Raw genomic sequence first — 15,363 nt, forward strand, 5'->3', positions numbered from 1 at the left:
TTCATGTACAATTATTCATAATATTCCTGTATCCTTTTAATGTTTGGAGGATTCCTAGTGGCTGTGTCACCTGATTCATTCACAATATTGGGAATTTGTGACTTATCTCTTTTTTTTCCTGGTAAGTCTAACTAGGGTTTTATATCAATTTTTTTTTAAGATTTTATTTTATTTATTTGATAGAGAAAGAGATCACAAGCAGGCAGAGCAGCAGGCAGAGAGAGAAGGGGAAGCAGGCTCCCTGCTGAGCAGAGAGTCTGATGTGGGGCTCCATCCCAGGACCCTGAGATCATGACCTGAGCCGAAGGCAGAGGCTTAACCCACTGAGCCACCCAGGGGCTCCTTATATCAATTTGATTAAGCTTTTCAAAGAAACATTTTTGGTGTCATTGATTTTCTTCACTTATTGCTGTTTTCAATTTCATTAATTTCTATTCTTCTCCTTACTACTTTCTTCCCTCAGCTTCTCTAAATTTAATTCATTTTCCATTCTAAATCATTCATTTGGGACTTCTTTTCTTCTTCTCCTTCCCCTCCCCCTTCCCCCTTCTCCTCCTCCTGTTCTTCCTCCTCCTTCTTCTTTTGTAGGGAGGGAGAGGTGGGAGGGGCAGAAGGAGAGGAAGAGAGAAAATTTTAAGCAGGTTCCATGCTCAGCACAGAGCCCAATGTGGGGCTTGATCTCACGATCCTGAGATCACAAACTGAGCCAAAATCAAGAGTTGGACACAACCAACTGAGCCACCCAAGCTCCTGAGACTTCTTTTCTAACATAAGTTTAAATGTCATGGCATTTCCTATAACTATTGATTTAGCTGCTTATGACAAATTTTGATTCACTGTGTTTTCATTTTCATTAAGTTAAAAATATTTTCTATTTTCTCTTGTGATTTCTTCTTTGACTCGGGTTTTTTTGGAGTAGTATGCTATCTAAGCGCCAAATATTTGGGAATGTTTTTATTTTTAGGTTAAATCTATCACGTTCAGAGAACATATTTTGTAGATTTCCATCCTTTAAATATACTGAGGCTTATCTTATAATCTATATTGTTCATATACCATAGCACATGAAAAAAATGTGTATTTGGCTATTGGGTGGAGTTTTGAATATATGCCAGCTTCATCAGTTTGGTTGATATTGTCATTTAACTCTTCTGTATCTTTACTGATGTTCTGTTTGTTCCATCGGTTCCTGAGAGGAATGTTGAAATCATTATGTATTACTGTAGATTTCTTTTTTTTTTTTTCAAATTAACACAGTTTTGCTTAATATACTCTGATTAAGTGCATGCACATTTGAGGTTAGTATATTTTCTTGACAAACTGTCCCCTTTATCATAAGAAAACGTCTTTTACCTTTGGTAATTTTTTAAAAAGTACTTTGTCTAAAACCATTATAATATGCTAGGTTATTATTTTTTTTTAAGATTTTATTTATTTATTTGACAGAGAGAGATCACAAGTAGGCAGAGAGGCAGGCAGAGAGAGAGAGGAGGAAGCAGGCTCCCTGCTGAGCAGAGAGCCCGATGCGGGACTCGATCCCAGGACCCTGAGATCATGACCTGAGCCGAAGGCAGCGGTTTAACCCACTGAGCCACCCAGGCGCCCCTATGCTAGGTTATTTTGATCAGTGTTTCATGGCATATTTTTTTCCATCTTTTCCTTTTATCCTACCTGTCTTTACTGTTAAAGTGGGTGTCTTGTGCATAAAGCTGGGTCTTGCATTTTTATGCAATATGGAAACTTTCCCTTTAGTTAAAATAGATTTTAACCCATTTGTTCTTAAGGTTATTGTCAATGTAAGTAGATTTAAATCAACCATGTTATTTATTTTCTATTTTCTCATCTTTTATTTGTTTGTTTCTTTTTTCTTCTTTTCCCCATTTGGGGGTTAGTTTGTGTAATTAATTCTGATTTCATTTTATCTCCTATATTGACATATTAGCTCTTTGTTTTTATTTTATAAGTAATTGACCTAAATTTGCAGCTTTGAACATATCATAACTTATCCTCCATTAATTTCATATCCCTTCACCTATAGGGTATGAACTTTACAACAGTAAATTTCCATTTCAGCCCCCCATCTTGTGTGCGATTGCTGTCATGTCTTTTACTTTTATATATACTGCCAACCCCATGGCAAGCTGTCATTAATTTTGTTCAAATGAATTCTATTTTTAAAATATTATATGAGAGGAGCACCTGGTTTGCTCTTGGGGTAGGTGGCAGGCTCTTGATTTCAGCTCAGGTCGTGATCTCAGAGTTTTGAGATCCAGCAAGACCAGAGTTGGCCTCTTGCTCAGGGGGAGTCTCCCTGAGGATTGTCTCACTCACTCTCCCCTCCCCACCACCACCTTGCACATGTGAACACTCATGGGTGTGCTCCTTCTCAAATAAATAAATCTTTTTAACAAAAGATTATATGAGAAAAAATTTCTTATATTTATCCAAATATTTATCCAAGTATCCCATATATCTTATGCCTTTGTATAGATCTCAGTTTTGAGTGGTGTCATTGGAGGAGTGACAGAGTGAGAGGGAGAAGCAGGCCCCACCAAGCAGGCAGTCCAATGTGGGGCTCGATCCCAGGATTCTGGCATCATAATCTGAGCTGAAGGCCTACGTTTAACCAACTGAGCCACCCAGGAGCCTCCATTTATTCAATTATTTTGTTCCATAATTTCTTCAAATAGTTTTTTTCTAAACTCCACACTCCATCTTCTTCTGAAATTCAAGTCTTGTTTATGCTAATTACATGTCCTCAAGCTTTACCTTTTGTGAGCTGAAATACTGGGTGGGGTAAGCCTTAGATAGGTGATGTAGAAAGCCTGAAGTACAGATGCATTTATTCTACTTCCTGTTGGAGCCTGCAGGAGGAACTGTTGACAGATTGTTCCCTTCACTAATACTGCCAGGCAAAATCTGAGGAGTACCCTGGAGCTTTCGTTGACTTTCCTGTACAGAAGGAACAATTCACAAGTTCCTGCATACATTGTGGGGATGTAGAAAGTACTGAGCTGAGAGCCAATGGAGTTATGCCATAAACCTTACAGTTAGTGGGACGCCTGGGTGGCTCAGTTGGTTGGACGACTGCCTTCGGCTCAGGTCATGTTCCCAGAGTCCTGGGATCGAGTCCCGCATCGGGCTGCCAGCTCCACGGGGAGTCTGCTTCTCTCTCTGACCTTCTCCTCACTCATGCTCTCTCAAACTGTCTCTCTCTCAAATAAATAAATAAAATCTTTAAAAAACAAAAACAAAACAAAACAAAACCTTACAGTTCGTGATAAGGTGACCCTAATTCAGAGAGTCAAATATAAAGAGCTCAGACCGTGGTTGGATGGAGGATGTGGCTGTACTGAGAAGTATCTGAGCTGAAAGAAGTTCTGAGATTTGTTGGAGCCAAGAAAACAAGTCAGACATTTACCAGCATCATTTTAGATGACATAAGGGTACATGTGCAGAGACCAGACATACATGCAGATTAATGGCACCCTGAGGTTTTGCTGGAAATGAAATATAAGGGACAACGGGAAGTGGCAGAGACTGCAGACAACCAGAAAGTGAAGGCCTGGACAGCAGCTCCCTCTAGATGGGATATGTGTTTTCCATGTTTCCACAGTTTTTATTACTCTCAATTGCATTTTCCACTTCACTCATTTTGCTATCTGCCTGATAACAAGCCATTTCTCCTCCAACCCAGAGGGGCAAGCATCCCTTCCTGACCCCATGGGCTCCCCCTTTGCAGATGCATTCTTACTGGCAGCTCTCAAACCTTTCCAGAAATTAAGTCTAAATCGTGGATTGTGTATGTGAAAATGAAATTGTTCTATTCTCTCTGTTAGGGATGTGAGTTGAGTGATTGAAATATGGAAAAAAGGGGCACCTGGGTGGCCCAGTCAGTTAAGTGACTGTCTTTGGCTTAGATCATGATCCCAGAGTCCTGGGATTAAGCCCTGTATCAGGCTCTCTGCTCAGCGGGGGGCCTGCTTATCCCTCTCCCTCTGCTACTACACCCCCCCCCACGCTCTCCTGCTCTCTCTGTCAAATAAATAAATAAATAAAATCTTTAAAAATATATATTAAAGGAGACATTTACATTTTTGTGTAAGTTGGGGAAATGTTCCACATCTTGTTGGCATTTGGAGAAAACTATGTAATTTTATGGTATTATTTGTAACACCATTTTATCAATGAGAAAGCCAAGACTCAAAGAGTTCTTGTAATCTGGACAAGGTCACGTAGTTATCGAAGCTTCTCCCAGAGAGCGTCATGTTTTTCCCTAAAAAAGGAAAGAGAAAGGATGTCGAACAAAATTTTAAAAACAAATTAACATGTGGAAAATAATTTTTTTCTATATCTCAGGAAGATTAAAGGGCCATGTGGGTTTTTTTTTTTTTTTTTTTTTCTTTTAAGGCTGGGCTTCATGTTTTACCGGGAATTGGAGAAAGCTGGACCAGCTCTAGAACAGCTGGTAAAATAATTACTAAAATAATTTCCATTTTTCAGAGCCAGGAAGAACTGTTCCTCATGTCAAGAAGTCATCCTTCAAACACAGATAAGTTGGTTTTATTTGGTGTTTTGGTCTTGTCAGTGTCTCAAGTTTCAGGCACTGAGGGAGAAGTGTTTATATACTTCTGCAGAATAAAACTTAAGGAATCTTATAAATTCTTTTAAAATTTAAATATTTAAATTTAAATTTTAAATTCTTTTAAAAAGGTTTTATTTTTACTTATTTGACAGAAAGAGACACAGCAAGAGAGAGAATACAAGCTGGGGGAGTGCGTGTGGGGAAAGCAGGCTCACTGCTGAGCAAGGAGCCCCATGTAGGGCTCAGTCCCAGGACCCTGAGATCATGACCTGAGCCAAAGGGAGAGGCTTAACGATTGAGCCACCCAGGACCCCCATGAATCTTATAAACTCTTAGACTTTCCTCTTTACTGCTATACTAGATTACAGTCTTCAATCATTCAAGCAGAGTCATTTAGGACCAAGGATGAAACAGTTATTACTAACCTTGCATTAACCACGAAAGGTCTGTTGTACTTTGGAGGGTAAAGCTGTCCCTCAGACAATTTGGAGTAGAAACAAGATCAAGGCAAGAAGATGTCTCTACAGGCATGGTGATGTCTGTAGCGAAGCAAGATAAGTGGCGTACTCAAGCGATCCATTCATAGTCCTCTCATTTTAAAATTTCAGTGAGACTTTTATAGTTACCCATGGAAGTCCTGACAAGCCCCAGCGAGGCCAGAGTGTAAGGCAGAGGCCACATCCTGGTGGCCTGTTTGCCAGGCCCACCCTGCAGATGTGTTACATTTTGTTTGGCCTTACAAGTGTTTAGAGAAATTGCTTTTCTGAATTTTGTAGACAAAAATTTTGCGATCTGGAGAATTCACACAAACATCTAAATTTCCTGTTTCTCTTGAGAAATCTATCTTACTACAAGGGGCAGGGACAGGATCCTATGTGAACCTTCACCCTTGTCACAAGAGCCCACGGGTCACCTGCAGGGGGCACCCCACTCATTGATGGAAGTTAAGTTTGTGCCTCTGCAGACTGACTCTGTGTGCTCTCTTTTCCCACAGGGGGGGAAGCCTGGAGAGTGATTTCCTCCTTGCCTTGGGATGTCTACGATCAATATACAGATTCCATTTGTTTTGTCAGGTTCAAAGCCACACTGGAAGTTTCTGTTGACTTTCTTGTAGAAGTTTGGACACTCATTTGACCAGTCTCTATGGCACAAATCTTTGTCCTTGAATCAGATTTTTGGAAACAGTTAAAGGAAAATTTGGAGCCAAGTTTGGGGTAAAAAATATGTGACTATGAAATAGTGAAAACCTGTTTCTCTTGGGTGGTTTGTAAGCTGACTCAAGGTAATTAAAAAAGAAGAAGAAGAAGAAGAAGAAGAAGAAAAAGAAAGAAAGAAAAAAGAGCTCAGTCATGTTTTGAGAGATGGCTTTTACTTCTTCCAGATGTCAATTACCTTTTCACTAAACTTTGAAAATAACTTATTTGTAACTCTATTATGCATCTAGGACTTGGGTTTTAATTTTTTGTTGATGCTGTTTATTGTCTTCACCCCTTCAACTACTTGAGAAATACGTACTTTTATTCATGTTGGTATGGTATACATAGTTCGAAGCCAAAGAGTGAATTGAAAGATTCATTACTGAGTGAATGAATGAATGAATGAATGAGTCAGTATAAATAGAAAGCATCTTAAATTTGACTATTTTAAAGGGAGTAAAACACACTTTATATCTGGTAAATATCCATCCTCAGTTGTTGTTTTTTTTTTAAGATTTTATTTATTTGACAGAGAAAGATAGACAGTGAGAGAGGGAACACAAGCAAGGGGAGTGGGAGAGGGAGAAGCAGGCTTCCCAGCAAGCAGGGAGCCCAATATGGGGCTGGACCCCAGGACCCTGGGATCATGACCTGAGCCCGAGGCAGATGCTTAACTCCTGAGCCACCCAGGCACCCCTCTATTCTCATTTTTTTTAAAAAAAGAATGTTTGTATACATTTGGGCAGTCAAAGTGAATTGACGATTGTCTTTGGAATGTATAACTTTCTTTGGTCCCCACAGTCGGTCCCTGGCATCGCAAAGCAGTTGGAAGTCACTGGTTGGCCCTTGGCCGACAAGCATCACTTCATTACACACTTGTGGTTTTTCTGACAAGGAAGGAAAATTGAAAGTTGTAGAATCAAAGGTGAATCAAAACCCATCAAGAATTATAGTTCACCGTTCGTGTCCTCGTTTAAAAATAAAGTATCAGCGTATAAAATGTTCAATACTCCTAACCAAATATCAGCGTCAACGTCAGGATGAGGCAGCGTTGACACTTTCAAGCCTTCACCATAAAAAGACTAAAGGAACTAAAAAGTAAATATATGAAGGCAAGATCATCAAGAAAAACCCAGAAACCACATAAATCCGCGGAAAACCGAGTATCCCTGATGTATGAGGGCTTTAGTTACACCAGGTATTTTAAGGTGGGTTATTCCTTTGCCAGAGTAGCGGAGCAGTGGGTAGCAGGACTTGGAGGGAATTTTCGCTTGCTTCTACGCCGGAGAAAAAGGTCGCCCCGTCCCACCCCCGACCCTTCCAGCCTCTCTGCGCGTCGCAGCACAGGCACGGGTCGCCCGACTCCGCTCTCGCGCCGCCGAGAAGCCACACCGGCCGCTGCTGCATCCTTCTCCTCCGCCTCCCGCTCTATTTTGGGGCCCCATGATCTCATGCCCTCTGCAGACCACACTCTGCAATTCCAGCCCAGCCCGCGCCGTGAGGCCACGCAGGGCGATTCCTGCAAGTGTTCGGAAGGTGCCCCGGGGCGCGGGGAGGGGAAGGCTTTGGGGGAAGTTAAAGACGCGCCCACGTAAAGGACCCAAAATAACCGACACGCAGAGTGCCCGAAATCAGACAGGAAGCCAAATAATGCTGGGCGTTGAGCTGCTTTCCCCTCGGGGTCTGGCGGCGAGGGGCGGGCGCGGCGGCCGGCGGGGCGTGGCCGGCGCGGAGCCTATTAAAGGCGCGGCGGGGCGGCGCGGCCGGAGCGCCGGGGGCCACGATGGAGCGCAGCGGCAGCACGGGGGGCGGGAGCAGCGGCGGCGAGGGCGGCCGCCCTCCCCGGGAGGGCCCGGCGGGGAACGGCCGCGACCCGAGCGTCGGTCGCGCCGCCGCGGCGCCCGGGGACGGCCAGGCGGCTGAGTCCTTGCTGGCTCCTATGGACCTGGGGGAGGAGCCGCTGGAGAAGGCGGCGAGCGCCCGCACGGCCAAAGACCCCAACACCTATAAGGTGCTCTCGCTGGTAGGTCCGCGGCCCTGCCCCGCGCCCGGGAGGGCGGGGAGGGCGGCGCCCGGCTCCTGCGCCCCGAGCGCGGTCAGCACCGGCGACCCGGAGAGAGGCAGCGCTGCGGCCGCTCCTCTTCGCCTGCACGCGCTCGCCTTCGGGCTCGCAGCCCTGCTCCCTGCTCCGTTCCTGCTCTTTGCCCCCGGGGGAGCCGTTCACGCTCAAGTGTGGCACGCATGCTTCTGAGGGCCCCGTTGAGGAAACCAGGCTGTGAAAATGGCCATCTTGAGAAATACTTCTCGTCCCCCTGCAGAGTACGAAGTTTTTAGAAAGGATAAATGACCAGCCCAAAAGTTGTTGGTCTTAGGCAAGACCAACATTTTTTCCCCTTTTTAATCCTTTTGGGGGGCGACTCTGGGGGTAATATTGATGACTTTCTTTGCATTAACCGATTTCAGTTGAAAAGATTTAACAGAGTTCTTTAAGTGTTATCAGGAACTTTGGGAAATGCCTTTTCTTTTGGCTCTGCTTAGGAATTTCCTTGCAGCTGTACAGAAATCCATCAATATTCATGTTATGCGAATGTGAAGAAACGCTGACGATTCTTTGTCCACTCTTTTAACAGTAGGTTACAGGGTTTTTCATGCTAACAAAAGTAGCCATTATTCCTCTGCTATTGTATAATGACAGTTGCAGGATCCAAGGTAAATTTGACGAAATGTGGCGGGGGGGGGGGGGGGGGGGTGGGGTTCATTCCTATGGTAGGAAATGCTGTGCTGACAGCCTGGGTTCTTGGTTTAGTCAGTAACTGCTGAGGCCTTGTATAACTCTACCAGATCTCAATTTCTTATTTGTTAAAATGAGGACATCACCTCCATTGCCCATTGCATAGGATTATTATGAAGATCCAATGGGAACGAAGTTTGTGGGGAAGTAAATTGAAAGTTACATGGAGACAAAATTTTTATTGCATTATGTGGGAGTAATATCACTTACCTTATGATTGAACAATGCTGTGTAGAGAATATCTTTTCTGATATTTGAAATCTACTTTCCTTTAATAAGCATTTCCATTTTGACTGTATTTTAGGTATCATGGAGATGTTACAATACTTTGAGGAACGAACATTCCTAGACTAAAGAGATGGTATCATATGCTCAGTAATTAAAACTTAAGCCCAAGGTTCAAAGAGTCACAAACCACATAATGTTTGTATCTCAACATATATTTTTGCATCAGAACTTATTTTGGTGTTTTGAGTCACCTTTTCTGTTTGTGTTAGTGGTCAGCCTTCGCTTCTATAACATGATCACTAAAACTATTTAGTATCCATATTTCCAGGTGTTTAGCACACTACCAGGTGTTCACTAATTGTACAGTGAATCTGTGTGCAGTTTTAATGTGAAATCATTTCTAGATGCCTATAGCCTTGGAAGGTTGCTGAATTGCCAGTTGCTATATTCAGGTTTTAAACCTTTTCCTACTCATTTCCTTATAGCTTCACAATAGGTATCAGCAAAGGTCTACCTTTGAAATGTGCATTTCAGTCTTTGACAGGGCAGCATCAGCTGGCCAAACAGCATTCCATTGTGCTCTCATGATGTAACCAGGGTACTGGACATGGAAGTGTCTGTGGTCTTCCTTTCATAGTCACAGTCATGAATGATTCTTATCCCACTAGGTGGGGTCTTTGTCATAACATGAATCGTCAAAGAATTCTTACCTTATGTCTTCGATGAAATACTGTGGGACATTAAATATACACCTAAACTCATGGCAATGTTTTTGAAATCTTAATTAGTAACTCAAGTGAATGTGGAACCTTTTACCCATCCTTCTTTTTCTTCCCTACTTCAGTATCCTGCTTCTCCCCTCCCCCTCCACCCCAAAAGGATGCACTTTTTTTTTTTTTTTTAAGATTTTATTTATTTATTTCACAGACAGAGACCACAAGTAGGCAGAGAGGCCGGTGGGGCGGGGGAGGGGGGGAGCAGGCTCCCTGCTGAGCAGAGAGTCTGATGCAGGGCTCCATCCCAGGACCCTGAGATCATGACCTGAGCCGAAGGCAGAGGCTTAACCCACTGAGCCACCCAGGCGCCCCAAATGATGCACTTTTAAAGGGAAAAGTCTCCAGAAGGAATTTGACAATTGACATCAGAGAGTTCAGGAACAAGTCTTCTAGAAAGGAGCTGCAATTACGGATTCCTTCTTTCAAGTTAAACATCCACACAATTTTCATAAAGCTGAAGAAATGGATTGGCTGATTGCAGTTGGGGTTGAGATTACTAGAGGCTATCCACTGAGCTGGTCCTCAGCCAAACAGTTTCTCTCTAGCAGAGTAACTACAGAGTTGCCCTCCAGAGAGAATCAGTGGCAGCTTGGCATTTTTCTGAAGATATTTCAGACCATCTTAAATGATGCAGTAATGTGAGAGTGGATGACGAGGGGAAGATCCTGTTCTACCCTTGTTTCTCGTTCGTACGGTGTTTGAGTCCAGGGAAAGAATTGCAGACTCTAGTGGCTTTTGGCCCCGGGCCCTGGAAATGCTCATGCCCAGGCACCAAGCTAGACTGTGGGGAAAACTCAGACAGCAAGTAGAAGTATTACTCTGGAGATGCTCCAGCAGATGTGGTATATACTGGATGCCTTTCCTTAGTTCCAAATTAAATTTTGAACTGAAATTTTGACTTTCACTGAGGTCAGACTTGAAGATTATTTGAAATAATCCTTACTCTCTGGTATCATTTTAGAGGGCAGAGAATTCTCAGCCCCAGTGCAGTACCTGTTTCCATTGACCAGTGAGTATGCCCTTCTACACCATTATTTTGTATTTGTGACCTTCTGCGGTGCTTATGAATACGAGTCCACCTGTGTGTAAAGGGCTTTGTGGTGGTGGTGGTTAAAGACCACTTTCATCTTTCAGTGAAAGAGTTCTTGGTAAGTGGCAGAGGTCGCCCTTGTTTATCAGAAGTTTCGGTATTAAAGTTACTAATTCGTATTAAAGTTACTAATTCAGTAAGCTTTTCTCCCCTTTTTACAACACATTACTTTATCTCTAAAATAGGGTATGGAGAACATTCAAGATAATTCTCTGCCCCCCCCCTTTTAAAGGGTTTTATCTATCTATCTATCTATCTATCTATCTATTTAGAGAGCCTGAGCGGTGGGAGGGGCAGAGGGAGAGGATAGGAGAGAATCTCACGCAGAGGCCGATGTGAGACTCCATCTCACAACTCTGAGATCAGGACTTGAGCCGAAATCACAGAGTTCAGATGCTTGCTTAACTCAGTGAGCCAGTGGGTGCCCCTAATTCTCTGCTCTTAATGGGACTAGGAATCTGCATTGCTCTTGTGTTGTTGAAATGTAATATCCATCCAACCATTGTTTAGCATATTTCAAAATGACCAGAGCATCTTAGAGCCCAGATAAGTCTCCCACTTGATCCTTTTGGTATTTGTTTCACATGTTGTGAGAAAATGAATCAAACGTTTCTAGGAGGCAAGCAAGATGGTTGTGTTCAGCACTGGGCCTCAGACAGCACATGATATTCGGTGTCACCTTTTGGCCAAATGAATGAATGCACTGCATTTTTACTTAGACCAAGGGGCACTTTGCTTTGGAAAAGGGCCAGATGGGAAGACTGACTATACAATCACAGACCATATGGTCAGTTGAAAGTCATACGGCGCTTAGGTAGCCATTCAGGAGTAACATCAAAACTGGGATAGTGTTTCATTAGGGCCTTGGGAGATCGAAGAGGCAGTGAAGGAGCTGTAAACAAAAGCTTCCAGCCAAGGCCCACATGCCTTAGGACAGGCCAGACACAGCCTCTGTGATCACGTGGGTTCAGAAACAGGATCTGGCCACCCGCCATCCTCTCAGGTGCAGACAGCCCCAGTGTGGCCATCCTGCTCGCCCAGGTTAGGTCATCCTGTGGGTGCAAATGAGAGTCTGCCTCACTTGCACCGAGGCCCCTTCTGTGTTGGTGACTTTGCTCTCATACCCCACATTCAGTCTTCGTGGCTTTTGAGGGGTACTGTTTCCTTCAGCACTGCTTTCAGTTACTTCCTTTCTGCTCTGAGTCCCATGCTGGTCTCTTTCTCTTTCGACATTGGTACCTCCGCAGTGTCCGCTCCACGGATACACAGCCATCCTTTCAACACTGTCTTTATTCCCTTGCATTCCGCTTGTTCAGTTCACTCTGGACAACAGTTTTGCTGTCTCCTGCCTCCATTATATCCTATCCGTGACTCTGAAGAGAATCCCTAATGGCTGTGTTGAGAGACCTTGTGTGTTCTGTATAATCAAGAACTGAGGACCACTGACCCATTTAAAATAGTTAAGGAATTTTTTTTTTTTTAAGAATTTATTTGTCAGAGAGAAAGAGAGACAGCATAAGCAGGGAGAGCGGTAGGCAGAGAGAGAAGCAGTCTCCCCACTGAGCAAGGAGCCCAGTGTAGGACTTGATCCCAGGACCCTGGGATCATGACCTGAGTGGAAGGCAGATGCCTAACTGGCTGAGTCACCAGGCATCCTTATTTATAGAAATTTTTATCTATTACCTTCTCATCTTCCTCCAGTTAACCTTTTTTCCAGATACCAACATGAAGGTAAATGAAAATAGTTTTATATTCAGATTGGGTTTGATCAATTTCATTGCAAAATATCCCTGTGACTTCTAACTCATAGCAAATGTATTTCACCTGTGTTAGGGCATTTCAAGCTAAAGAACTTAATTTTGTGAGATATATATATATATATATATATATATATATATATATATGTATTTATTTTGGTAGAGAAACATTTCAAATAATTCAAATGATTTAGGAATATATAAGTTTTTAGAATACAACTTGCAATTAGAGATCTACGTCTGGTTAAAATAAACATACCTTTATCAACTATGAAATATTGCGAACAGAAAGTAAACAATGAGGGGTGCCTGGGTGGCTCAGTGGGTTAAAACCTCTGCCTTCGGCTCGGGTCATGATCTCGGGGTCCTGGGATCGGGCCCCACATCGGGCTCTCTGCTCAGCCGGGAGCCTGCTTCCCTTCCCCCTTCTCTCTCTCTGCCTCTCTGCCTACTTGTGATCTCTGTCTGTCAAATAAATAAATAAAATCTTAAAAAAAAAAAACAAAGTAAACAATGAGTTAAAGGCAGAACATAGATTACTCTTTCAAGCCCACATCTTATGCAGCAAAAACTGATACTCAGAAAGTAAAATCCTTAGGCATCAAATAAAATCTAAGGTATGTATTTACCACGGGAATAATGTATAATAATATATTTAAAAGGGTTTTTCAAAAGAGTGACCAGAATGTTCAGCTACATATTAACTAGTCAGAACACTCTATTTCCTGAGTATTTTAGTTATTTGAGGTATGATTATAAGAATTAACATCTATAATAATCTTTATTTTATTCTTCATTTTTTTCTTAAGATTATTCATTTATAGTTTTTATTTTAGAGAGAGGGGAGGAGCGGAGGGAGAGGAGAGACTCTCAACCAGACTCACCACAGAGTGGGGAGCCTAAGATTGGGCTTGATGTGAGGACCCTGAGATCATGACATGAGCCAAAACTAAGAGTCAGATGCTTAATTGACAGAGCTACCTAAGTGCCCCTCACTTTTATTTATTTTATTTTTTTATTTTATTTATTCTTATTTTTTTATTAGTGAGAGAGAGAAAGGGAGGGGCCAGGGGAAACAGGGGAGAGGGAGAGAGAGAATCTTAAGCAGGCTCCCTGATCTCACAACCCTGAAATCATGACCTGAGCCGAAATCAAGAGTGGGACATTTTAACTGACTGAACCACGCACTCCTATTTTTAGTTTTTAGAAGGAGATTTGGTGGAAATGTAGGTGGTAAAAGTTCAGATGATTATTATTCACAAAGCACTTTGCAGTTTGGGAAAGCATTTTCCCGTATTTTTTTAATTGCTCCTCAGCATGTCGGCAACTCTGGAACAGGAAAGTATAGTGACAATTAGTTCTCATCGACAGATTAGGAAAACAGGCTCACAGGGGTGCAATCAGGTTTCTCAAACGGCAGCACACTTAGGAAAACAGCCGGAAGCTGTTAAGGACAACAGATTGCTGGGCTCCATTCCCAGAGGTTGTGGTGTAGAGGCTTGAAATTGTTATGGGCTAAATGTTTGTGTCCTTCCCAAATTCACATGGTGAAGTCGTAACTCCCAATGTGACGATATTTGGATGTCGGGCCTATGGGAGGTGATTAGACTTCACTGAGGTCGGGAGGGTGGGGCTGTCATGATGGGATTAGCAGCCTTACAGGAACGGGGAAGGAGAGAAGATGCGAGCTGTCTCCTTCCCTCCCTTCTCCTATCCCCCTCTCCGGCACAGCCTGAGAAAAGGTTCTGTGAAGACCTCATGAGTGACAGAAGCCAAGAAGAGGAGTCTTCATCGTTGGCTTGCCGGCCGGTAGAACTGTGAGAATCTCTGTGGTTTAAACCACTGAGTCTGCGACATTTTGTCACAGCAGTTTGAGCAGACCAAGATAGGAATGGACCCAAAGACTCTGCATAATAGATTAAGTACCTCGAGTTCTTCAGATGGATTTGGTTCACTTACTCCACTTCTAGAAACAGTGGGTCAGATTTACAGGTGAAAAGTTGTGCATTTGGGAGTAGAAAACTCGGATAACTAAAAGGACTTAACTACAGACTTTTATTCTGGGTTAATGGCTGATGGCATCCCATTCATTTGCTTTTTCGTTGTGATGTCAATATCACATGTTACTCGGAGCTTCCAGTGTCTATAAATTTGGTTTTCATCTTACTTTGAGTGCCCTTCTGAACACATTTTTAAATGTACTAGACTAGGAAAATGGAGAGGCCTTATAGAAAGTCATTTTGGAGGAAGTGGATTTTCACAAACATACCTGTTTTGTGGATGGATCATCTTCTCACTGTGTCCCGTCTCAGGGACTTTATGTAGATTTAGGTGGCAAACATTCTATCACAGGTGTGGTCCTTCAAGAGCATCCTATCTTGATCTTCCGGAAATAATTCAAAGAACGTAGCTTGTTTCTAAAGCTGATATCTCTCCCTGGAAAAGCTTTGTGACATTAGCAAGCATCTGGGCTATGTGGTCTGTCACGGAGAGACAGTCGCAGAAAGGAACTCATTTTTACCGAGGTGTTGTGCAGCAAAATAAGTACAACTGTCATTATGAAATGTTTCCACACAGTCTCCCATTGCTCCAGACTACCTTTATTTTGAATAAAATATGTTTTATAAGCAAAAGACAACACAGGTAGAACAAAGTTTCAAAAGCCAAAATATTTCAGGCAGCAGCTGTCAGACTGTGGTGTGTGGGTCCTTGGGGAGTCCCTAAGTTAAGCCTTTCAGGGGGATCATGAATTCCAAGTGATTTAACAACAATAGCATGAGGTCCTTTGCCCTTTTCATGGGGCTGACCTTTATGCTGATGGGATTAAAGCAATGGCCCTGCTGTCCTCTTAGCCCAGATCCAGGCAATGGGTGACTAGACCAGTAGTTCTGCACTTGGGATTACACCACAAAGAAGCCAATTTTGCTTAAAAGAATGTAC

At 42.9% G+C, this 15,363-nt stretch overlaps 1 protein-coding gene across 2 annotated transcripts in view; it reads left to right on the top strand.

The window, feature by feature from the left end:
• The first annotated feature begins 7,564 nt into the window (after positions 1-7,564).
• Positions 7,565-15,363, top strand: part of ENPP1 (ectonucleotide pyrophosphatase/phosphodiesterase 1) — a 73,612-nt gene continuing 65,813 nt past the window's right edge. Inside the window, exon 1 of one of the 2 annotated variants that reach the window (XM_059400740.1) lies at positions 7,565-7,804. In XM_059400740.1, coding sequence (XP_059256723.1) covers positions 7,565-7,804 — 240 coding nt within the window. The remainder of the gene's footprint in view (positions 7,805-15,363) is intronic. The other variant, XM_059400741.1, reaches the window with a different exon arrangement.

Source organism: Mustela nigripes, chromosome 5 (assembly GCF_022355385.1).
Source record: "Mustela nigripes isolate SB6536 chromosome 5, MUSNIG.SB6536, whole genome shotgun sequence".
Taxonomy (NCBI): Eukaryota; Metazoa; Chordata; class Mammalia; order Carnivora; family Mustelidae; genus Mustela; species Mustela nigripes.